At 46.3% G+C, this 22,549-nt stretch overlaps 7 protein-coding genes across 7 annotated transcripts; 3 read left to right on the forward strand and 4 right to left on the reverse strand.

The window, feature by feature from the left end:
• Positions 1–2,793: 2,793 nt before the first annotated feature.
• On the reverse strand, positions 2,794–4,904 carry N7466_010683 (Amino acid/polyamine transporter I; the record flags this gene model as incomplete). The annotated part of the gene is made up of 5 exons (XM_057170072.1): positions 2,794–3,278; positions 3,330–3,568; positions 3,624–4,075; positions 4,313–4,430; positions 4,504–4,904. The coding sequence occupies 5 exons, from the start codon at positions 4,902–4,904 to the stop codon at positions 2,794–2,796; spliced, it is 1,695 nt and encodes a 564-aa protein (XP_057015804.1).
• Positions 4,905–7,669: 2,765 nt separating this feature from the next.
• N7466_010684 (uncharacterized protein) lies at positions 7,670–8,016 on the forward strand (the record flags this gene model as incomplete). Its single annotated transcript, XM_057170073.1, has 2 exons — positions 7,670–7,769; positions 7,871–8,016. 2 exons carry the CDS (start codon positions 7,670–7,672, stop codon positions 8,014–8,016), a joined length of 246 nt encoding a protein of 81 aa, XP_057015805.1.
• A 3,591-nt stretch (positions 8,017–11,607) lies between these two features.
• Positions 11,608–13,420, forward strand: N7466_010685 (putative oxalate decarboxylase; the record flags this gene model as incomplete). Its single annotated transcript, XM_057170074.1, has 8 exons — positions 11,608–11,896; positions 11,964–12,053; positions 12,123–12,138; positions 12,189–12,360; positions 12,425–12,492; positions 12,546–12,666; positions 12,727–13,231; positions 13,287–13,420. 8 exons carry the CDS (start codon positions 11,608–11,610, stop codon positions 13,418–13,420), a joined length of 1,395 nt encoding a protein of 464 aa, XP_057015806.1.
• An 845-nt stretch (positions 13,421–14,265) lies between these two features.
• N7466_010686 (eukaryotic translation initiation factor 3 subunit D) lies at positions 14,266–16,138 on the forward strand (the record flags this gene model as incomplete). The annotated part of the gene is made up of 2 exons (XM_057170075.1): positions 14,266–14,473; positions 14,574–16,138. 2 exons carry the CDS (start codon positions 14,266–14,268, stop codon positions 16,136–16,138), a joined length of 1,773 nt encoding a protein of 590 aa, XP_057015807.1.
• A 171-nt stretch (positions 16,139–16,309) lies between these two features.
• N7466_010687 (uncharacterized protein) lies at positions 16,310–16,585 on the reverse strand (the record flags this gene model as incomplete). The annotated part of the gene is made up of 1 exon (XM_057170076.1): positions 16,310–16,585. The coding sequence occupies one exon, from the start codon at positions 16,583–16,585 to the stop codon at positions 16,310–16,312; it is 276 nt and encodes a 91-aa protein (XP_057015808.1).
• Positions 16,586–17,168: 583 nt separating this feature from the next.
• N7466_010688 (uncharacterized protein) lies at positions 17,169–18,663 on the reverse strand (the record flags this gene model as incomplete). The annotated part of the gene is made up of 2 exons (XM_057170077.1): positions 17,169–17,584; positions 17,826–18,663. 2 exons carry the CDS (start codon positions 18,661–18,663, stop codon positions 17,169–17,171), a joined length of 1,254 nt encoding a protein of 417 aa, XP_057015809.1.
• A 1,474-nt stretch (positions 18,664–20,137) lies between these two features.
• On the reverse strand, positions 20,138–21,421 carry flbB (the record flags this gene model as incomplete). Its single annotated transcript, XM_057170078.1, has 2 exons — positions 20,138–21,236; positions 21,321–21,421. The coding sequence occupies 2 exons, from the start codon at positions 21,419–21,421 to the stop codon at positions 20,138–20,140; spliced, it is 1,200 nt and encodes a 399-aa protein (XP_057015810.1).
• Positions 21,422–22,549: the final 1,128 nt, after the last annotated feature.

Raw genomic sequence — 22,549 nt, forward strand, 5'->3', positions numbered from 1 at the left:
CGCCTAGGACTCTCATCCATTTCAGCTCATTTCAACAAGCGAGGTTCGATGTTGCAATGAATTTTTTATTTTTATTTTCAATTTCTTGTAAATTTTTCTTCTTTAAAAAAAATCCCCCACATGATTCATATGTGGCTAGTCCATGGCTTACTTTGGATTCCTTCACTCCTGCGCCAATCCGAAGCCCTCGTATTACCAGCAATGGAGTCAGCATTGCGCTAAAGCACTTGAAAGGGTCTACCAAGGCAGAAAGAACGCGACTGGCCCGGAAATGAAATATACAAAATGCCGACATTGGACCCACGCTCGGCAATGCTGTCAGCTCCAAATGTTAGTTATGTATAAAAACATTGAATATGGATTGTTCTCATCTTGAACTCAGACATCGGGTGGTAGGGCTCCGATGAATACCTATCTATCCATCCTGGTTTCAAGAATCAGGTTTTAACTATTGGAAAATCCTGAAATATTCAAATGTTGGAAATTTCAAGGTCTGAACTAACTAAGGAAATCTACACCCATGGGGGTTCCCATGACTCTGCTAGCCATGTCAAGAAAAATTTCAATCCGCCCCCACTGCCTTATGCACTGTGACGTGCATACATATATGGCTACTGTACAGGAGTCCTGAAAATGAAGAAGAGAATTTTTCGACGAATCAGTTTTGGTTAGTTCAAGTGCCTCCGAAAATCGACCCACTCAAGCCCTGAAGTTGGCCCGGGGGGTCCCCAATGCCCATGTCACGCGACCACTTCTCTTCCGGCTTTGGAAGGTCGATATGAGTTGTTCAACAGAATGTTAGTAGCTTTAACATGCATGCATGTGTATCTATTTTCTTGCCCCACTCTTCTCTCGTAAATGATCTTAGACTTGACCTCGCCTAGGCAGGCTACTGAGCGCCACCGGAATATTAGCTTGCCTTGGAAGTCGTCGATACTACTCCGCCGACACTTCCTAGGTCTTCCTAACATTTTGAACATTGAACTATCTGGCCTATAGAGACCAATGGTAGTTAGGAATTGGACCCAAGAGACTAATTTCACCTCTGATGCTATCAATTGCCTAGGTAGTCCATTGATTGTTTCCGGTGGCTGCCCACCCATTGCTACATACAACACGAGCATAAAATGGATTGTACCTGTCCTCTATTCTCCTAGAACGGCTTAGCGACGCGCAGAGCTCTTATTAAAGCGACGCAGAGAAGACTCACCAAATTTCAGGAATTGGATAACTTTAGACCCCATACATAGCCGACCAACAAAGTACACTAATGCCGAGCAGGGAGCCCAGCACCGTGGATGACACCTTGAAATATGGCAATCATCCACCTGCATTCATTTGAATCTTAGAACCTCCACTCAAGTACGACCTGGAGAGGAGCCATGATTTCAATAAAGAGCCTCCTGGCAACTCCCAAGGTTGAATATCCTGAGGCTCGACAGTAGCCCCACTACTACATAATCTCCTACCCACCTTGGCATGTGAGCACTTCAATGTTCCAACGAGACCTAGAAGTTGCTTGCCAAATAGAACAGTACGTTCTTTTTTTTTCTATTATTCTCATCGCACGTACCTAGGTAGTAACAACCTAAGTGCATCATTTCTACTTAGTAATTCTCCATCGCTGGTCTTCACTATTTAAAGTCATGGTTCTCGGCACACTCGCAGTTTGCCTTGCCAATGTCAGGTGAATCACAACCAAGATATATCGACTCGACATTTCACACTGCGGTTGAGCGGGTCGAATTTGCGTATTTGCTCCAGGCCAATAGAGTGACCGCAAACTGGAGCTGACTCTGCAAGAGTTCTAAGTAAAAGGAGGTCACTTCTCACATTATTGATGCGCTGGATTCTCGCCCGGCGCTGGAACTGATCGTGCGTGGGAAGTGGTGAACCAAACAATTTTCTTTTGGAGGCAATGTCTATCAAATCACGACAGTGAGCCCGAGACCCTTTACTTGAGCTAATTCAGCATGCTAACCTTCTTGGAGAAGAGAAGCTTGGAATACAATCAGAAATTCAAGTGTGCGGAGTTTCTTTGGATCCCCGAAGTGGACAGAAAGTTGGAGCGCGGTCGTGGGGCGATACTGAACAAGTGAGCTTTCCCGTGGGTGTTCCCCAAAACATTGAATGCACATGTGTATCAACCTCTATGTACATAGCTTCGGGGAATTTGGCCCCATAATGCTTATTTTTGAAAGTTCCAAGAATATGCTAGGACCTACTAGTAGTGGGTAAATTATTCTACCAAATCACACTCCCGAACATGACCATGTTACCCTGCTAGCGGTCACCGCCCCAGATCACCTGATTACTATGTATATTAGCGGGGATAGTCCCGATCCCACTTATCGAATGCATCCATGCACCAGTTTACGCTTCCACGCCGTAACAGACCAGTACTATTAGTAGGTATACGGCGAATATACATATTATGTACTACTATGTATATAATGTTACGGTATTTCAAACTACCTACTAGTAGTTTTTAAGGTTTGTATCTACCTGGCCCTAGGTAGGTAGAATTTATTGCCGCAGGGGGGGGGGGTTGTTTTCTTGGATCTCCTGGGCAGTTGTGTTACAAACACTTGGAGTGCATATTTGAAGTTCATATCAATCTTCCGATTGATTGATATCTGGATTGGTGGTATCGAAAAAGCAACTAGGATTGGCGGTTGCCTCGGTTCAATGTCCCCAAGTAGGCACCTGGGTACATAAAAATATCTCATAGTTAAAAAAAAAAAAAAACAAGGGTAAAGAATAATAACCCAACAACTAAGGAGACTGTCTGGTCTAAGCCAAAGCTCCTTCCTCTGTGCCCTCATTCCCACTTGGGGGAGGAACAACGGAATGACGACGCTTGTCATTGCCACCTTTGGTCCGTCCAATTCCAAAGACCTGTCCCACTTCTCTCCAGAAACCCATTGGAGGGTCTAAGAAACTTGCTTCATACGCATCGATCAACGGTCTTTCCCATACAAGGTCCACTTCGTGGGATCGGACAAATCTTGTCCGCTTGAAGAGTTTCCACAATATGAAGAGGCAGGGAATCACAATTTGCATGGTGTAATTCGCCCAAAAGTTCGATACTGACCATGGCTTAAATGCGGGATAGCCATAGAAGATGGTGACGAGGGTCATCCAGATGAGGGGCAGATACGCAGAGTACGGTTGAAAGCGCCCGAAGTATGCGAAGCTTCGACGGTCGATACCTTGCACTTTGCAGGCCCGGTGGTAACAGATAAAGGTGATACAGATGACGATATAGTTGATAAGGCCTGGTCCGTGGGTTAGCACTGCATCTACGTTCAATGGAGAAGGATATGTACCTCCAGCCGTGACAAGCTCGGCGAACCAGGTGATCACTGTGGCAGAACTGCTCGAACACTGCAAGAAAGACAGCATCGGGAAGATCATCACCACAACGAAGCAGTAGATTGGTACACCCTTGCGTGTAGTGTATGTAAGGAACCTTGGGGCTCGGCCCTCAAGTGCCAAACTGTAGAGAGTTCGAATAGCGCAATACGTATACGTGTTGCCCGCGGAAAAGATAGAAGTCAAGAGTAAACTATACAAGTTTAGGTTAGCATGAACCAATGAGTTGGCCGACATATGTTACCTACGCGTTGATGATAGATGGGAAAATCGAGATGCCGAGGTTCCGCATGCCGATGACATACGGCGAAGCCGCAGCGGTGGAGCCTGATGTCGTACCATCAACGACGGCGGTCAATGACGGATCCCTACAAGAACAGACTATACCCACGGCCAGAGCTCCACCCATGAAGAATAGACCAAAGCGGAGATATACCGTTTTAAAGGCCGCTTTGATGTAGAGACGGGGTCGCTTGGCTTCGGCAGCGACCATCGAGATGTACTCGGGGCCAACGACAGCAAAGGCGGCTGACCACAGGGCTCCTAAAAATCCTTCAAACCGACCCAAAGTACCAACATCCAGATACTCCATGAAGGAACCGGGGTTGTTCCAGTACCGAAAGCCGTATGCATCGTGAGCTGGATTGCCACCAACCATGGTTATGAAGGTGAAGAAAAAAAGTGCAAAAATCAAGATGACCTGAAGACGGTTCAAGTCAGCCAAAGTGTAAAATGATAAAAGGCCAGAAGAGAATTAAAGAAGGGGTGGGAAGAAAAAGAAAAGACAAAAAAAACATGCCTTGCCACCTGAAAGCCAGAATTCAGCTTCACCGTAAGCCTTGACAGCTAAAATATTGAGGATGCTAGTGATATAAAGTCAGTGTGTACTATAAGGGATCTCAGATGTTCAATGGTGTATTTCTTACCCATAACATACAACAATGGCCGCGCACAGGCCAGCGACTGGACCAGGCTCGGTCACCTTGTCGGACCAAAAAGAGACGACAAGGGTAAAAGCCGAAATTTCGAATGGAATCAACAGGGCCTCGTAAAAGCTAAAGCCATATCAGTCCTGTCATCGATAACGTAGCCCAAGTAGTGGGGGGGGGGGGGGGGAAGAGATCGAACAAGAAATTCCAGCCAACCATGAAACCAAGCGCATCATCAACCCATTTTCCTGCCAAGCGAATAAAGCCGCCACTGACGGGAAATGTGGTGGTCATTTCGGCCAGACAGTTGTTTACCATGGCGAGGAAGATACACTGCACCGTAAAGGCGATGAACAAACTGCCGGGGCCGCCATGATACAAGCCCGTTCCAATACTCACGAACAGGGCGGTTCCGATAGAGCCTCCGATTGCGATTAGTTGAATTTGGCGATTACCCAGGTGTCTTTGAAGATTATCGGCATTATCGGCCATCAATCCCTCCTGCACATCCTGGTGACCCTCGGCCACTTTCAGACCTAAGGTGTCTAACACGCCATGGTGATTTCCACCAGAGAATTTATCTTCAGCCTTGAAAGACATTCTGTATCATTGTATTTTGTAGTTGGGGGAGGGGCGCGGGGAAGATTTCCGGGGTGAGCGATTTGGGGGGTTTTCAAATAAGAAACGCTAGGTGGTTAATGGGCCACGGTCAGAATTCGTAGAAGGTGTCTCGTGTCGCGTGCAGGGCTTGAGGCTGAGAATTGGGCAAAATGTGGGCTGTGTCGCAAAAGGGTGGCGCGTTGTACAGGGACTGCTGATGGGCGAAGTGAAATCCGGGGTATTTGCTCAGGGCAAGAACTAAGATTGAAGGGCCGGTGCTTGGGCTTGGGCTTGGGCTTGGACTTGGACTTGGACTTGGACTTGGGGCTTGGACTTGGGCTTGGACTTTGATTTTGGCTTGAGCTTGAGCTTGAGCTTGACGGAAAGCATCCAGCGATAAACTTGACCACGATGTTTCCCGGGGCAGTGAAAGATTTAAGTTGAAGAATTGAAGAATTGAAGAATTGAAGGATTTTTGAATCACGGGAAGTAAAGAGAAAGACGACAGTAGAGATGGAAGTTTTCCTATCGCGAAGTGAGAAGCCAAGTCCAGAAAAGAAAAAAAGTGTTTTTAACGAGAACGCACAGCCATTCGAGCATATACGCAATTGGTTCGAGTTTCCGCATTTGAGCCAATGTTGAAAAGCGGGGCCAAGCAATTGCGTGCCACGAGCGGAATGCGTCAAGTCTGAGCCACGTTTTTTCTTCTTTCTTTTCTTCTTTTTTTTTTTTTTGCCAAGACAGATTGCAACTCTGGTAATACGGAGTACTCCGGACAAATTGATACATAAATACATAAAAAGACGTCAGGGGCTTGAGATGGGGCTTGATGGCTTGATGGCTGTGAGGGGCCGCTTGAACGGGGCTGAATTGACACCAATTAGAGAGTAGACCTGTTCTTTTCCTTCCCTGTTTATTCAACCCTTAACACTTGGGTTTCCTCAAATGTTAAACGGTAATTAAAAAAAAAAAATTTAATAATAATAATTACAAAGAAGAATTACACGAATCTCGACCTCACGTTTTATCTCGTTCTAACCTCTATGGGGCAATCCGGTCCCGTTTTCCTGACATTCGTGATTCGTCATTATCCCTTTCCACTACAGGAAATCCTGGTCTTTTGCCCCTGTGGTTTAGCGGCTAACCTGAGCACTAAAACTAGATCCGAAATCCAGATTTGCTCTGCATTAAGCTAGCAAAGATATCCCATCGTTATTGTGGTTTCTCCAAATTACAGGATCGGACGGGTTCAAATGTTCGAGACCGAGGCTTGGCTTGCCAAGGTATGTTTCATTGGGCTCGAACGGCAATAGTCTCAAAAGATAAGCCAAACAAAGATAAACAATCATATCCATGACAATGAATTGATATCAACTCAAAGGAATCAGAATGTAGCACACAGTCAGCACTGGTAAATCGTGTGCGAGTAACTGGCCCATCTTTCTATAGCAGGAATGATATCCGCCCGATAGAAACGACCTTTTCGTGTGAGGAGCTGCTATGTAGAAGTGTGGTGGGTCGTTCGTTCCAAACCCGGCTGTATTAAATCGTAGCTGGCGAATAAGAGGGCCCCGGGGGTTTTGTCCGATCACCTTCTGCTCGGAGAACAAAGATTAGTACTACTGTAAAGTTGAAATAAATTTGGAAGACGCTTTGATTGGACAAAGCAGCTCCGAATGAAGCTCATGGATTTCACATGGGTTGGTCATCGCAGGTGTGTTCTAGGTCCGAATAATGCACCGCAATATGGCCAGGGCGCTTCGACTTGAATGAGCGATTCTTTTCGGGTATGCGACCGTGGGGAGTCATCATGTATGGTTGGTACGGGGTACATAGTGTAGAATGTTCAGTGGCGAAAAGGAAGCGTGACCCATTGCCCCCTTGCGTTCTAGTCCCCAGTTTTGTGGAGAAAAGAGAAAAAAAAAACCCCACAAAAAGATGTTAAGATTCCCCAGATTTTCCACTTTTTTTTCTCTTTCTCGGGGTGGGACCCGAGTCTCCACCTTTTTGATGGACCATCTATATCAAAATCCTGGCATTCCGGGGTATCTTGAATTTCGAAGAAGATTGTGCGGAGATCAAAATAAATGGTGAAAATTGTGCAAGATGCGTGGTTGAGAAAAGGCAAGAAAAAAGAATGAGAGAGGGGGAAGAAAAGGAAAGAATCAAAAGAACACGAGTCTCTCTCTCTTTTGCAATCGTATGATTGGATCCCTTCCAAGGTTCCCTTGGGCGCTGTGTGTTATTATAGGCATGGCTGAGTGTTGACGTTCATTATCGACCAATCCTAGTATTGGCAAAGACAAAGCCCAGGCTAACCTAGTAGACATTCATTTGTCTCTGCTCTTGTCATGACTCTTGTTAAGAGTCATTAATGGGGACATTCAATCACTTTATGCATTCTCCTACTGAATAGCACCCTGAATAGCACCTTTTGAAATATCTGATCCCCTCTTCTGTCTTTCAAGGGGATTTATGTTCTTTTTTCCTTCAGTGAAGTACCGATCTCATGAAGTCATCAAGGTCAATCTAGACAAGTTTGTATCGCTCAAATTGCCCAACTTGAAACTCAAAGTGCAAGGATGCCCCGGATGTTACTCCCCGCCACTGAGTTGACCCCGCATAATTTGTCAGATGATTCCCCCTATAAAAACATTAGCACAAAGGACTTGCCTTTTCTCTCTCTCAACTCCATCTATCCAGAATACATCACTTCCATCATCAACTCTCTTCCATCAAACGTAACATTTCCAAAAACACACACCATGTCAGCACCTGTTGGTCCTATCATGCAACAGCTCGCAACCCTGCCAGCTCGTTCCAGGCAGGGCTTGAGTAACTTGCGACAAAGACTCTTCCAGCAGGGTACGATCCCCCTACTCCCCTTGCTCTCCTTTGCTCTCCCTCCCCCCCCTCTTTCCATTTACATGTGATCAGGTCTGACCAACTTTCTAATCTACTCACAGGTGAGAAGCCTAAGAAGGAAGGTCAACTCCTTCGCACCTCACTCAATGTCCACCGACCTGTCTGGGTCACTGCCGGCGGCGGTGTCTATACCAGTCTGGCTGCCGTCTATCTTACCATGCGCTACCTGAAACGTGTTAGGGTTTGAGATCTCTGGACAACACCCAAGTTCACTGGTCTCTGTCCAACACTTTGATTCATCATACATATTCCCCTTTTTTACGACTCTTCTTTTATCAACATGAACCCCTCGGTTTGACACCACATTATTGATGGGCTTTCTTTTTCACCCACCGACTGGGACGGGGGCTTGGGGATCTTTCCTTTCGTTATCAAGACTTTTTGTCATAGTTCTATTGCCAAAGACTGGCAATACGGACCGGCGTTATGAGGGCTACTTCTACCCTGAATACAATATCACTAAACAAATCTCTCTCTTTTTTTTTTCCACATTCACCGTAACTTAAGGACTTGTAAGAATGACACGATACTAGATAATACTGCCGGTCGCAAACATGTAACCATAGTAGTAGCTAGGAGGTATTTATAGAGTCACCATGACTAAATGCACAATTTGTGTGGGAAGTCCCTTGTTGATCAGAGGCCTAATATGAGCAAAATTCAAGTTAATTATATCTCAACTATTGTATTTCAAGAACCATCGTTCTCTTTTCGAAGTGCTTTCAGGCCATAGCTTTTCTTCCCTGAAGATCACCAAAACATTGGAAGCCTAGGGTTAGCCTAGAGTAGCCTCCCCCATGACATTCCAAGGTTAGAAGAAGCGTCTAGTCTAGACATTTTCCCTCTCAAAGTGGCCCGGTACAGAATCCGGACCCTTTACAGAATAGTCAGTCCCGTCTGGCCTATCATAGCTCTTCTCTTATTCAGGCCTTCGTCACTGTGCTGAGAAGGTGATCTCATTAGAATCCTCGGACGCTAGGGTGAAAACCCCGCACTGGGCAGAAGATTAGAGAAACTCATACTCAAAATTTCACTTCATGAAGTCGTGCAGCGAATCCGAAGATTCAAATGCGTTTGGAATCAAAAGCATCAATGAGCCTATCCGCCAGCCATAGTTGCTCAAGTGCTGACTATGCTACCCTTGATTTTCACGTTCAATGGATTTCTGGAGGCTGGAATCGACCTAAATGAAAACCCTGTCAAAGCGATCACGTTCAAATATCAGACAACAAGTCAGTAAACATTTGAATGGAGTGGAGGAAGTATTCAAATGTTCAATGTTCATTGATACTGCATATGTGCACGGGTGCCGTATCAATATAACATTTACACACATGTGCATGTGGGTACCGAGTGCTTTCTACTACATATATCAATTCAAATGTTCAAATGTTCCCGCACCGTCAGCTGGCAAACATTGACTCAACGAATGATGCACTTGATTCCGCACTGCTGATTTAGGTATTGGCTGTCACCAAAAAGGCTCCAAGGTTGAGTCTGCTCCACTCGCGGACCTCCTTACGGTGGGTCTGTTTAATTGTACATGGTTTTCAAGGCCGTGGCTTGGGGTTAAGAAGATGTGGGGCTACTAGAATGATGGCAACTTCTGAATTTCCGGTGTTACCTCCAAGCTTCTCATGGTCAAGTAAACAACATTGTATACATGTGTGACAAAGCAGCACTGAAATCTAGTAACATGGATTCATTCCTTCAAATGTTATCTTAAGAACATTGAAGGCATGATCCTCTACTGAACGATTGCAATTCCAATCACTTTCCACCCTTTTGGCTGATCAATTGAATCGTCAAATGTTTGCTCACGGACTCCTAAATATATCCAAATATCGCGCGGGGTAATGCCAAGCTCTTTTCAATGTTTTTTTTTTTCTAAATTTAAACCTGCATATCCATCACCACTGACTAGATCTAATCCACACGAAATCCCCATCATTCCACAAAAAAGACCTGAATGATAATGAAGACCGAGTACCAACAACTTCCACACATGTGCATGTCCAAGGTTACAACTTACAAGTATAAATGGCGGAAGATCGATTTCCCGCTCCACATCCGTTGATTGAACTCCCCCTTTTATTTATTCGATCTCTATAACCCCCTCGTGAGAAGAACAATGAAATAATGCAAGTGAAGGCAAGCGAAGAAGATTGGAATCTGCTGAGCTCCTTACGGTTTGACCTGGAATTTGGGTAAAAAAAAAGAGTCGGCGAAACTTTTACATCGACTAGTTTGGTTTAGTACCTTCACTATCCAATGCTGAAAAAGCGACCTGCATGATGTATGAATAATATTTTTGCGGGTTTAATGCAGCAGCTTCCAAGGTTGCTTGTCTTGCCCAGCCAAAGCTTGGCGTAAACGTTGTTCTACCCTTGAGCACATATGTACTACACCTCGCGCTATTTATGGAAATCGGTAACATTTGAATACTACTAGTAGTATGGATATAATTAGCATTCCAGTTCAAGCTGTCACATTTGAACTCTTGTCCCGAGGTCCCTCTTCATACCATTTGACAACACTGCACCAAAACATTTAATTTCAACGTTATTCCAATGACCACCTGCGCGTGAATCTTTACAGATTCCGCAAGGTCCCGGAGTTATTAAGTTCCTTCCAACATTAGCTCAGTTATTTCCAAGGTTGATGCCATTTTCTAGGTAGGGCCCCAACTGAGATTTCAAATCCATGTCATGTGGGTCCTTGATGGATACCGCAATCTTCCACGGTCCTCTTTAAGGTGGGCCTTTAATAAAGCTTAGGTAGCACGTTATGTAGTTCCCCTCACCTTGATGTCTACTACATACGTCAGTGGAAGAGGTTAGAACCTTAGAAGTCACCCATCTACTACTTACTGGTAATTCTCAAAACGCGTTGTCTGCGGAGTTTGACCCCATTCTTTTTCTAACCGATGCCTATGAATAGCACCTGGATGCTCATATTTGCTCTTAACTGGGAATTTCTCCGCCTAATGCCGGGCACTGACTACATCTAGATATCTTGTCTCCAACCAATGAATTCCATTCTCGCAATTCAACCGACCTCGGGAGAGGTGGCCATCAAAAACCAGCTATGTCTATCCCTCGTCCCTACTACGAAGACCTCTTTAATTCGCTTGCCCCTCTGCGAGCCTCGCTTTCTGATGTATCCTTCCATACCCCAGCTAGGCCAGCCTAGAAGCAGGTATATGCTCTCAGGTGCAGCTGGAGAAATCTGTCTCCACGGCTTGGCGGATGAGGGGAAATATACTGCGATCTATGAATCTCACCAATCATGCATACCATGTTCTCAAAGTTCCCCTCTTTTGGGGACATTTTTTGAAACAGAGTGGACGAATTACAAGCACTTCCAAGGTTGCAGTTGGAGACTATGTACACCATACTACTACACATGTGCACTTCGGTTTCAATTAGTTCCCCCGATGAGGGGATAGATTGGCAATATCCCCACTATAAATATCTCCGATAATTCACAAGGTACCTAGTACGTAGGTTGCGTGAGGGGGGGGTGCAGATTTGGCGAAGTGATAGGTGCTCAGCTGGAGGTTAATGTTTGTGGTGCAGTTCTGTCAAAATCAGCATATAAAAGACATCTTGTTCGCACTGTGTAATAAATGACCCATCAAGCACTTGAGGGAATCTTTTGATGTCCTCACTGCCTGCAATAGACTTACAAGTCGAGTATTTCAAAACTTAAGGCTCCATCTCATTTTCCCTTCACAACTTTATTGCTTGGGTTGACCAATTAAGCAACCTTTTTCATCATGAAACTTCAATATCATTCTCGAACCTTGTGTCTAATTTCTCTCCTCCTATGTACCGTCGATGCAGCACCAGCTCGGAGGAGCACTAATCCCCCGCTAAGAGGCTCTGAAGCACTTGTCGGATACTCTTCCACTGAAAAGATTGTGAGCGGCACTCAGCCAGACCTCAAGTACAGTCTTCTTCCGGGTCAAACGGACAGTCCGGATATCGGTGCATACCTAGATTTTGAGAACGTTGAGAACCCCCAACCCATTCGGGGCTCCACTGGAAGTGATGACCCTGGTCCTCGTATGTTTCTCTTGCCATTCATTCTGCATGCTTTTGAATATCGGAAGTTGACGCGTATTTCCCTCAGGCAATTATGCATATGATCGAATCAACAGTGACAAACTAGCCCCTCCTGGTACGGATAATGGCCAGACTATCAACGCTCAATGGCCTATGGGTAAGTCACAACTCCAGTCATCCGCAAAGCCTGGCCCGGAGAATTCACATGTGCTAATCATGGAAACAGGTCTCAGTCATAACCGGTACGAATTCCGAATCAACCATACAAGACACTGCTAATAGTATATTCAAGACTTGGTATCGATAACGCCGGATGGGCTCGTCAGGAAAACACAGTAGTCATGCCAGCTGCGACCGAAATGGCTGGAGTTGACATGCGCCTGGAACCTGGCGGTTACCGTGAGCTGCACTGGCACGTTGCGGCGGAGTGGTCTTTGGTGTTGAATGGGTCCTGTCGTATCCAAGTGGGTCAAGCTCCGCTATCATGTGTAACTGGTATTTTGCACTTGACTTATTCAAATCTGACAGGCCGTCAACTCTGACGGACAAACATTTGTCGATGACCTTACTGCTGGTGATGTTTGGTTTTTCCCACCGTATGTCACTCACATGCCCTTGTTCCTGGAATTTGTCTAAATTTGTCTTTTAGGGGAATTCCTCACTCTATTCAAGCATTAGATGACGGTGTGGAATTTCTTCTTGTCTTTGATCAGGGTGACTTTGATGAAGACAACACATTTCTCGCCACAGAAGTTTTCCTTCATACTCCTGTAAGTCACACCTGTATATTGGCTGCATCTTTGACACGACGACACTGACAAGTCATTCAGAGATCCGTCCTGGCGAAGAACCTCGGTGTTCCCATCTCAGCCTTTGACGACATTCCAGATAGTGAACTTTACATCTTTCAAGGTACTCCAGCACCCCAAGATATTGAGGAGCAGAATGTCACGACTCAATCAGGTATTGTGCCACGAACGGAAAGTTATTCCTACCATTTCTCTGAGCAGCCCGCACACGAAGTAGCCGGTGGATCTGTCAAAATAATTGATCCCCTCACATTTCCTATCGCAGATAATTTCTCTGCTGCTATTGTTACTGTGAACCCTGGTGGCATGCGTGAAATCCATTGGCATCCGACTAGTGATGAGTGGACATTTTTTATTCAAGGGCAAGGGCGCGCAACATTGTTTTCTGCGCCTGATTCTGCAACGACGTTTGACTATCGAGCTGGTGACGTTGGGTACTTCCCTCAGTCAAACAGCCATTACATCGAGAATACTGGCGATGAGGTTTTAATGTTCCTGGAGGTGCTTCAAGCGCCCCAATTTACTGGTATGTCGTTCTTATATCAACTTCAGTTTCGATCACCAAGCTCATTACTCCGCAGATATGGCGCTTGGCCAATGGATCGCATCCACTCCGAGACAAATCGTGACAGATACCTTGAAGTTAAGTAACAGCACACTCAGCAAGCTCAAAACGGCAAAGCAGTATGTTGTCGCTGGTTCTATTAGTGACTAGCAAGTGCTTGATTGTTATGTAATTACACAAACCGGCCCCGAGGCTGTCCAGTGTTTTTGAATAGTTCAATATTATTCAAATCCGGCGTTATACTTGCTGTTTCTGCCATGGTTCTATTGTAAGGAATTGAACACGGCGCCTGTATTTACTAGAAACCTGCATCAATCAAGCATTAAATCATCTATTAGTAATTACCTAGTAGGTATTATGATCATGATTCATGCGTGCCTGGGCCTATTTTAGGATTCATTCATATATGGATACATTGACCAGAATCACCCTTCATTAGCTGGAAAGATATTACCAATTAGTGTGAAATTTTCTGCAATTACAGTATATGCGTACTACTACTACTACTACTACTACTACTGCTACTACTACTACTACTACTACTACTAACTACTACTACTACTACTACTACTACTACTACAGTACTACTACTACTACTACTACTACTACTACTACTACTACTACTACTACTTACTACTACTACTACTACTAACTACTACTACTACTACTACTACTACTACTACTACTACTACTACTACTACTACTACTACTACTACTACTACTACTACTACTACTACTACTACTAACTACTACATAGTACTAATTTGATACTTGACTGGCAATTACAGATTTGAGCATTCTCTATCATTTCACGTGATATGGAATGTGGCTAGTGTGGCTGGTGTGGCTGGTGATACTCTGTGGCGGTGTGAATTGACCCACTTTCAGCCACAGAAACTCGCGACACAGAAACTTCCGGTGATAATTCGAACCCCACGATAACCAAACACCAACCTTTTGCCTTTTTGCTTGCTGGTGCATAATACATCTGCAAAATGGCTCCTATCTCCATTGCGGACCTCGTGGCCGCCCTCCCCTCCGATGATTCCTGGGGCCCCTCCTCCACCGCCGACAACATGTTGAACGGTGTCCCTTATGCCCCCTTCTCCAAGGGTGACAAGCTGGGCCGTATGGCTGACTGGACGGCCGAGTCCAAGGATCGTGATCGTCAAGGTCGTCAGCAGTACAACCGTAACTTCAGAGGTATATCTTGAATTTTATATTTTTTCTCTTAGTGCCCCGCCAAGGGCATCTGAACCCGCGGATTGCTGACTTTTGATCTTTTTTTCTTTGCTTCTTTCAGATCAACAGGTTTATGGCGCCGGTGCCTCCAGCCTTTTCACTGTTCAGGCCGCCGAAGATGAGTCTTCTTTCTCCGTTGTCGACAACACTCGCACTTCCACCAAGCGCACCTTTGGTCGTGGTGGTGGTACTGTTTTCCGTGGCCGTGGTCAACGTGGTGGTGTTGCTGGCCAACGTGGTGGTGGCCGTGGCGGCTTCCAGCGTGCTGGTGGTGGTCGTGGTCAAGGCGATCGCTCTTACGACAGCCGTGGAAACCGTGGCGGCCGTGGTGGCCGTCGTTTCGGCTGGAGAGATTACGACAAGCCCCAGCGCACTCGTGAGCCATCTGTCAACGTCCGACCTGAGTGGCAGATGCTGGAGGAGGTTGACTTCAACCGCCTGTCTAAGCTGAACCTCGAGACCCCCGAGGGTGAGGATCTTGAATCCTACGGTTTCTTGCACTACTACGATCGATCCTACGACCGTCCCCCGGTCAAGAACGCCGAGCGCAGACTTCAGGCTCTCGAACGTGCCGCCTACAACGTCACCACATCGCAGGATCCTATTATCCACGAACTCGCCGAGAAGGACCAGGCCACCGTCTTCGTTACCTCCGACATCCTCTCCATGCTCATGTGCGCCACCCGCAGTGTCTACTCATGGGATATCGTTATCACCCACCAGGGCAACAAGATCTTCTTCGACAAGCGTCCCGGTGCTTCAATGGATCTCGTTAGCGTTAACGAGAACGCTCAGGATGCTCCCCTTGAGATCTCTGAGGCCTCTGGCAAGCAGGAGCAGATCAACACCCCCGGTGCTCTCGCCATGGAAGCCACTTTCATCAACCACAACTTCGCTTTGCAGACAGTGACCGAGTCCGAGGATGCCAAGATCTCCTTTGCCCAGCCCAACCCCTTCTACAACGAGGCTGAGGAGACCGATGCTCTTGCCTCCAAGGGTTACAAGTACCGCCTCTTCGATATTTCTCTCGAGCGTGATGAGGAACCCCTTAAACTGGTTGTCCGTACCGAGGTTGACGCCGTTATGAAGAGCCCCACTGGCGGCCCTGACCAGCAGCTGATTGTCAAGGCTCTCAACGAGTTCGACTCCAAGGCCATTGGCTCCGGTGGTGCTCTCGACTGGCGCACTAAGCTTGTCTCGCAACGTGGTGCCGTTATTGCCACTGAGATGAAGAACAACTCCTGCAAGCTCGCTCGCTGGACTACCCAGGCCATCCTGGCCCAGGCCGACGGCATGAAGCTTGGTTTCGTGTCCCGTGCCAACCCCCGCTCCGCCGCCGGTCACATCGTTCTTGGCGTTGTTGGCTACAAGCCTCGCGAGTTCGCTGCTCAGATGAACTTGAACCTTGGCAACGGCTGGGGAATCGTTCGCACTATTGTGGATCGCATCCGTGGTCTCGATGCTGAGGAGCCTGCCGATGTCCTCAAGAAGTACGTGCTCATCAAGGATCCCAACCGCTCTGTGCTCCGTCTGTACAGCGTCCCTGCTACCACCTTCGAGGAGGATGAGGAGGCTGAGATTGAGGAGAAGAACGAGGAGGACGAGGAAGAGGAGAAGGATGAGTAAACCATCCCATGGTTTGATGCTTTTTTTTATACTGGATTAGATTCCTATTTGTTCCTTGGATTGTGCATATCTGCAAAAGTTTGATCAGAGCTATGAACGAAATCTTCACGACTTCCAATTTTGAATCTCTACCGATTCCATCTTTCGTAACTCGAGCTAGTACTAGTAGGTTCAACTCAAGTTCATCCATGCAAGCCATGGCTCATTAAAATCCGTTGTCCCCTCAAGCCACTCCAGAAACGGTCCTCGATCATCAACATCAATGCCCTCCAGTAAGTCCGAGTTCATCGGCACTGGCCCTGATTCGCCAATTTCGAGTCCTATCGTAGAATCATACATGGACGGAACGGCCTGGATAGGCGCGGAAAGAATCTGATCCAAAACATGGCGGATGGCTCGTTGGCCCTGTTGTGCAATCTGATGGTTGCCGTCATCATGTTGGACCATGGTCTCCAGGTATGATGTAAAGATACTAAGTTTCTGAATGATTTCAGAGCGAGAAAACACCGACGATTCGGGTATTCGCAATCGGGATTGCCGCAGAAGTTCAGCGGAGAGAACACCAGCTGAAGGAAGTCCAGCATTGCAGAGCTATTTGTCCATACTAATGTAAGCAGGGCTTTTCTGGTTGATTGAAGTAGCATTTACCTCGTCCGACTCCTTCTGAATTCGTGGCCAGGTTGGTTCTACTTACATTCCATGAAACAATTCGTCTCGCCGTTGGGATTTCAAGTGTTCTGGCGACTAGTGATAGAAGCACAGTCATTATCTCCAATGAAACACTGATAATTCGATCTGGTGAGACCTTCGTCCTCTTGAAAAGATTTCTATACAACAGGAAATCGATGTAGATGTATTCTAGGCGAATGTCAATTCGAAGGCGATCGTCTGAGGATTGTCCTATGAAATCCCAATGGAGGTAATCAGGCAGATCTTCATATTGTTGATGTAATTCTTGAGACAGGGTCCTGCGTAGTAGAACCAATCAGTTTCAGCCCAATCAGGGTATACTCAAGGTCTATCATAGCTCTTACTCAACCCGCGCAGGTAGGTCTTCTGTGACGCGACCAAGCGAAAACTCCAGTGCCTTTTCACGAAAGATACTCGCCAAAAGACAAATGCGACCCATCGCGCCTTTCTGAAAACTAGCTTCTTTATTCCAGCCATCAACGGTCAGATTTGCAATGGCTGCTTCACGTGCGGCTGGTTCGGCAAGTACTTCATCCCAACTAAGGTCCAACGGCATCGGAAGGTCACAATATTGCCGACTGATGAGTGGCGGTCGACCAAGGAATGTTGCGCCCGACTTGTCCACGGCATATGCTGCGATCATTGTTCGCTGGCGTATCTCTTTAAGGAAGAATGGCAGATTTGTCGACTGCTGATGAAGTCCGAATGCAAACAGAGTGGTGGCCAAATCACCTAACTTGCGCCACGCTCGGTGACCTGCGTTTTGCGTATTAGATCGGCCTCCTGATATCGTCTCCTCTTTAAGTGCTGTTTAATTGACAGATGAACTTACTACTATCGCCATACACTGCTGTCAAAAGACAGACGTGATGTAGGAGTAATGAACACACTATATCATTGACTATTCCGGCCTTCTCGCAGAATTGAAGACAAAGATCCCCGACTTCCACGGCGGTATGTCCTATGCTCTCTAACCCTCCCAGCTCGTGATACCTACCACCTGAATCACGAGGGGTGCTGTCAGCTGCCAGACCGATTAGAGTAAACAGCAAACCTAATGTTTCCCAACGTCCCGTAACAGAAGACACAAATTCTGTCCATCTCGTCTCTGAATGAATATCAATGGGTTGCGTCTGCTTCTCGAATAGTCTCTTGGACAGCAACAACGTCTGTTTTGTTTCATCCGCTTCATCGCATTGGACAGAGCTCCACATTTCTTCAGTCTGGCCCAAAATCATAAGTGTTATCGGACGACCAATGGTCCAGCCTTCCCAGACCTTATACCGGGCAAGCAACATTTCTCGGTATAGAGGAAGATGTTTCAACAAGGCCAACGCTCTTGCCCCGCGCTGGACATTCTCTATATTCATTGCAAACGTTTCTGGAGACGGTGATAAGCTTCCAAGCTCCAATCCACTATCGCTATCTCTGAACGCATCATTGTAGCTAGTGTGGCCAAGGAATCCCGGTGTCTGTACGGTGGGTTGCTTTTGGCACCAGTCGTCTAATATGGTGCTGAGCTCCGTTGACTCTATTGGCGGTGGGACTGGTGTCGACTTCTCACGAGGTTTCTCGCGGGAGTTTATTGCCCGCGTAAGGGGGGGTCTACCATTCTCACGGGTTTTCGGTGCCCGTGGTGGGAGTGATAAAGGATTATCGCGGGCTGTTGTTGCCTGTGTGAGCCTTGTGAGAGGCGATGGATGATAGACGCAGAGATGTTTCCTATCGCGCCGTATGCAGCGGCCACAAACCGGGCTTGCATGATCACAACGCAGTTTTGATTTGCGACATGGCTCACAGGACCACAACTGACCGTTCCGACGAGTCGTTGCCATTGTAGACCGAATTCCGTAAATTTAAAATAAGAGCTCCAAGACGAGGACTCGGAGCATCAGAGGAGTCAGAGGTTCGGAGTTAGGAGATCGGAGATCGGAGTTCGGAGTTCGATAAGGTCAGTCATCTGGTTGGACGACATTTGAGAGCACCGCTAGTGAACTCCAAGCTTGTATGGATTGTATGATGCTGATTGGCCCACCTGCCAACTCTTGACATTCAATCACCGTTCCAACCAATCACATTGACTCGGCTGTCTCATGTTAGGCATAATATTTCGAAATATTAGCTGCCTCGGAAGTGCATTGGTAGTCGAGATACAGTGGTTGTTTACCATAGAATACCTAGTAGGTATTCTCTGGAGCCTAAGGATTCTTTAGTATAAATACCGCCATCTTTTTCTCGGATCGTTCTTCAGTCAATCCCACCCTTCCAAGGAAAATAAACTGCGCTTTACAAGATGTCAAAGATTGATCAAGGTCGAAGTGTCTGGCGAAAGTTTGTTCGGTCTTCCGTATGTTTACCCTGCATCCAGATAAACTATCAAAAGGAACAAAGTGCTTACTAGTAGGTATGGAATAGGAAGAAAGCCGTGGGAAGAATGATTCAACACCTCTGATTACTCCATCCCAACAGTCGCCTACAAGGAAGAAAGAGAGTCTAGAGAAGATACAAGTCCAGAAAAGGAACGCTCCATGCAGTAAGTACCTAGCTACATTTCCAAGATTCCCGATCATGGTCATACCAGTTGACCTAACGGGGTTTATAAAAGGCATGATGGCTGGGAATTCTATGAGATTCTGATGTTTGACTACATTCATGGATGGATAGTGCATCAGGTTAACTTGGCATCCATTGATAATATGAAATGTTCCGTGGTTTTCTTCAAGTTCTTACATGTATGGACTGAATCGATGTGTACATATTTTGCATGACTCAATGTTAAAAGTTTTGTTAACAAAATAAACTGGCACCTGGAATATTTCGTCAATAGGTGCCCGGTTGTTTGATGATTGGAGCATTGAAGAAGGAATTCGATTGAGGTCAAAATAAATCACACGTATTGAATACCAGGTCAATCCCATTCCGTGGGACCAAAGACCAATATGTAGAAGGGAATAAAATAAACAAGCAACTAACTCCCTAGGTTCACGGCCCAGCCATGACCGTTATTCACTGTATATACACCCCCAGAAGAAAGACAGGAAGTTGGAAAAGAGGAGTGATGAGAGGCAATGAAACAGGAAGAAAGACCGAGCCAATATAGCCGCTTAGGTCGACACAAGAACGAGACCGAAAGCAGTAAAGGGAGGTGCAGACATTTGGTTCTGTAATGCGCACGCAGCATAGAAAAGAGAAGGGGGAATAGAAATATAGAGTAAAGGAAAAGAAAAGAAAAGAAAAGAAGAAATTTTGCGCGGACATCAAGCTCATTATAGATTTCCTAACAGGACTGGAAATTCAAGGAAGGCAGCTTCATCCGTAGATAGAGTCGCCGCGAACACGGGAAACACCGCCAAGCTCGACCTTGGTTCCCAGCACGCTGCTAAGGCAGTCTATAAGTTCAAAGTCTTCGACGACTGCACCAAAGCCGTAGCAGCGCACTTTGGTATTCAAGGTGTCGACAATAATTTTCACATCATCGCGACTTAAGGAGGGATAGAGCTCGTGGTTCTTGAGGCATGATAGTGCCATAATCGGTGTAATTTGACCATCGGTCACGAGCTGTCGGCTGAGGTTGAGGAGGGTGGATAGGTTAGGGTGTGGAAGATCCGGTGCCTTGTGCGGATACGTCTGGTCGGGAGTAGTATTGGCGATGTAGCTCGGTGGTGGACAAGTGGCCATCAATGCGTGACCCGAGAAGGGCATATCTTCGTCGTCGGCCTCGGTGACTGATCGTCGGCAAAGATAGTCAGTGTGCTCACGGCACGGTCCTTCCAATCTATTGACGGGTTTGATTAGCGGCGTTCCGGCTGCTTGGAGAGAGATGGAGAGGAAAACATACGTCAAAATAAAATCAATCTGAAGCTGGGGATCGCTTTCAAAGACACCCTTCAGCATCGGCGTCGCAGGCACCGTGGTATCAATCATATGGCCGCATGATGCGGATCGATCCAAAGCACCCATCTGTTCTGCCGGGGCGGCGTGGTATACTTGCTGTTGAGGTGTAAACGCCATCGGAGGCGACACATCAGGATGATCCACGCCGCCATTAGCGCGCGGGCTCAAGCCCGTTGAGATTGATGTTCCCGGTGTGGTGTTGTGTTGGGTCAATGAGTTAGTGAAGGCGGCGGTCTGCGATCCAATACTGCTTCCTGCGATCGGGCTGACCTGGTACCCACCGGCCGATGCCCGCTCCGCCCGGCGTCGCTCGAGCTCGGGCTCGAATTGGATTCCGTTGGCGAGCAACATCTCCTTGAGGATTTCGTTTTCATGTTGTGCAATATTGATCACCTCCTTCTGTTGCCGGATCGTGACGTTCGCATCGGATATTTCGTTCGTATAGGCCTCTCGTAGTCGCGACACCTCGGTCTCCAGCGCTCGCATGTATTGTTCTTTTCGTTCTCGATGGGTTCTTCAAAAAAAAAAAAAAAACATTTTATTAGTTTGAGGATTTCTTAGGGCGTTCAATTCACGGGTGAGATTGGGGGGATCATACCTCTGAGCCTGTCGATTCAGCTCTTGTCTACGGGTGAGGGCCGGTTTGCTATCAGGTTTGGGACCTCGGCGCTTTGGTGTCTGGCCATCTAACTCTGGCATTAGCAAGACGATTGGTTGATTGCTGAGGGGTTGTTGAAAGCAACCCACCTCGAGTAGTTTTCTTAGGACCGGCCTGGAACATCTTCTTGATCTCGGAGCCAAAGCCACCTCTGGTAGGTGTCTCTGGTTGTTCTGCAAGAAATGGCACCTCAACATCCCGCGGGATGTGGGCGCGACAAAGATTAGCAATCTAGAGATAGAAGATCTGACAGAAGTTTATTTCAAGGTTTCAAGAGACATGAGAGAATCTGATGGAGATCTCTCTTGTTTTCTCTCAATCGTGTTTGTTTTGTTTTGCTCTTTCTCTCTCCGGTTGCAGTGTCTCGAGCTCGAGAATTGGGGAATCAGATCGAATCCATCGCGAACCACCGGTCGCAAATCGGCCAAACCACTTACCAGGGTATTGTTGCATATCCATCGGATACACCCCACCAGTATCCATGGGGAGCAAGGGGATAAAGGTTTCAAGGGAGGAATTCCAGAAAGAAAAAAGAAAAGTCCGAGCGTTGTACGGGAAAGAGTGGAAGTGGAGAGAGAGAGAGTTGCGGATAGATAGAATTAAAGGGCAGGAGATTCTTGGCACTTGATGTTTATGTACAGAGTACACTTTTACTAGGGGGGAAAGAGTCTGATCACAATAAGATGGAAAATCAAAGTACAAGAATAAAACATTAAGATAATCCTATAAATCAACTGAATCCTCTTCGCTAGTTGTATTTATTATTGTTATCATTATCATTATCATTTTGTATATACAGAAAAAGGGGAAATATGGAGTATAGTCGAGACATACTAGAACCAGATCAAAAAAGCCCATGAATACATAGGTTACTAGTAACCTTGAAGAGCAAAATAGATTTCTGCAACATTGTATCTATCTTCAGTAGTGTCGGGAATAATACATAACTTTCATCAGTGATTGGCTTTTCAAGTATTTGAGATTACCATCTCTGGATATGTTATGATCTCACATCTGATATGCATGGGGGTATTTCAAATGTACATATTTCCATGTTTCTTTAGAGCTTCCAGATGTCCAGTAGCAGGTGAATCATTTACTCCGTACTAGCATAGGAATCATAGGTTACAGTAATGTACTAGCACTTAGTATATGTGACTATATATGAA

The sequence above is a fragment of the Penicillium verhagenii genome (genome assembly GCF_028828195.1).
Source record: "Penicillium verhagenii strain IBT 33310 chromosome Unknown utg000012l_segment0_segment0, whole genome shotgun sequence".
Classification (NCBI taxonomy): domain Eukaryota; kingdom Fungi; phylum Ascomycota; class Eurotiomycetes; order Eurotiales; family Aspergillaceae; genus Penicillium; species Penicillium verhagenii.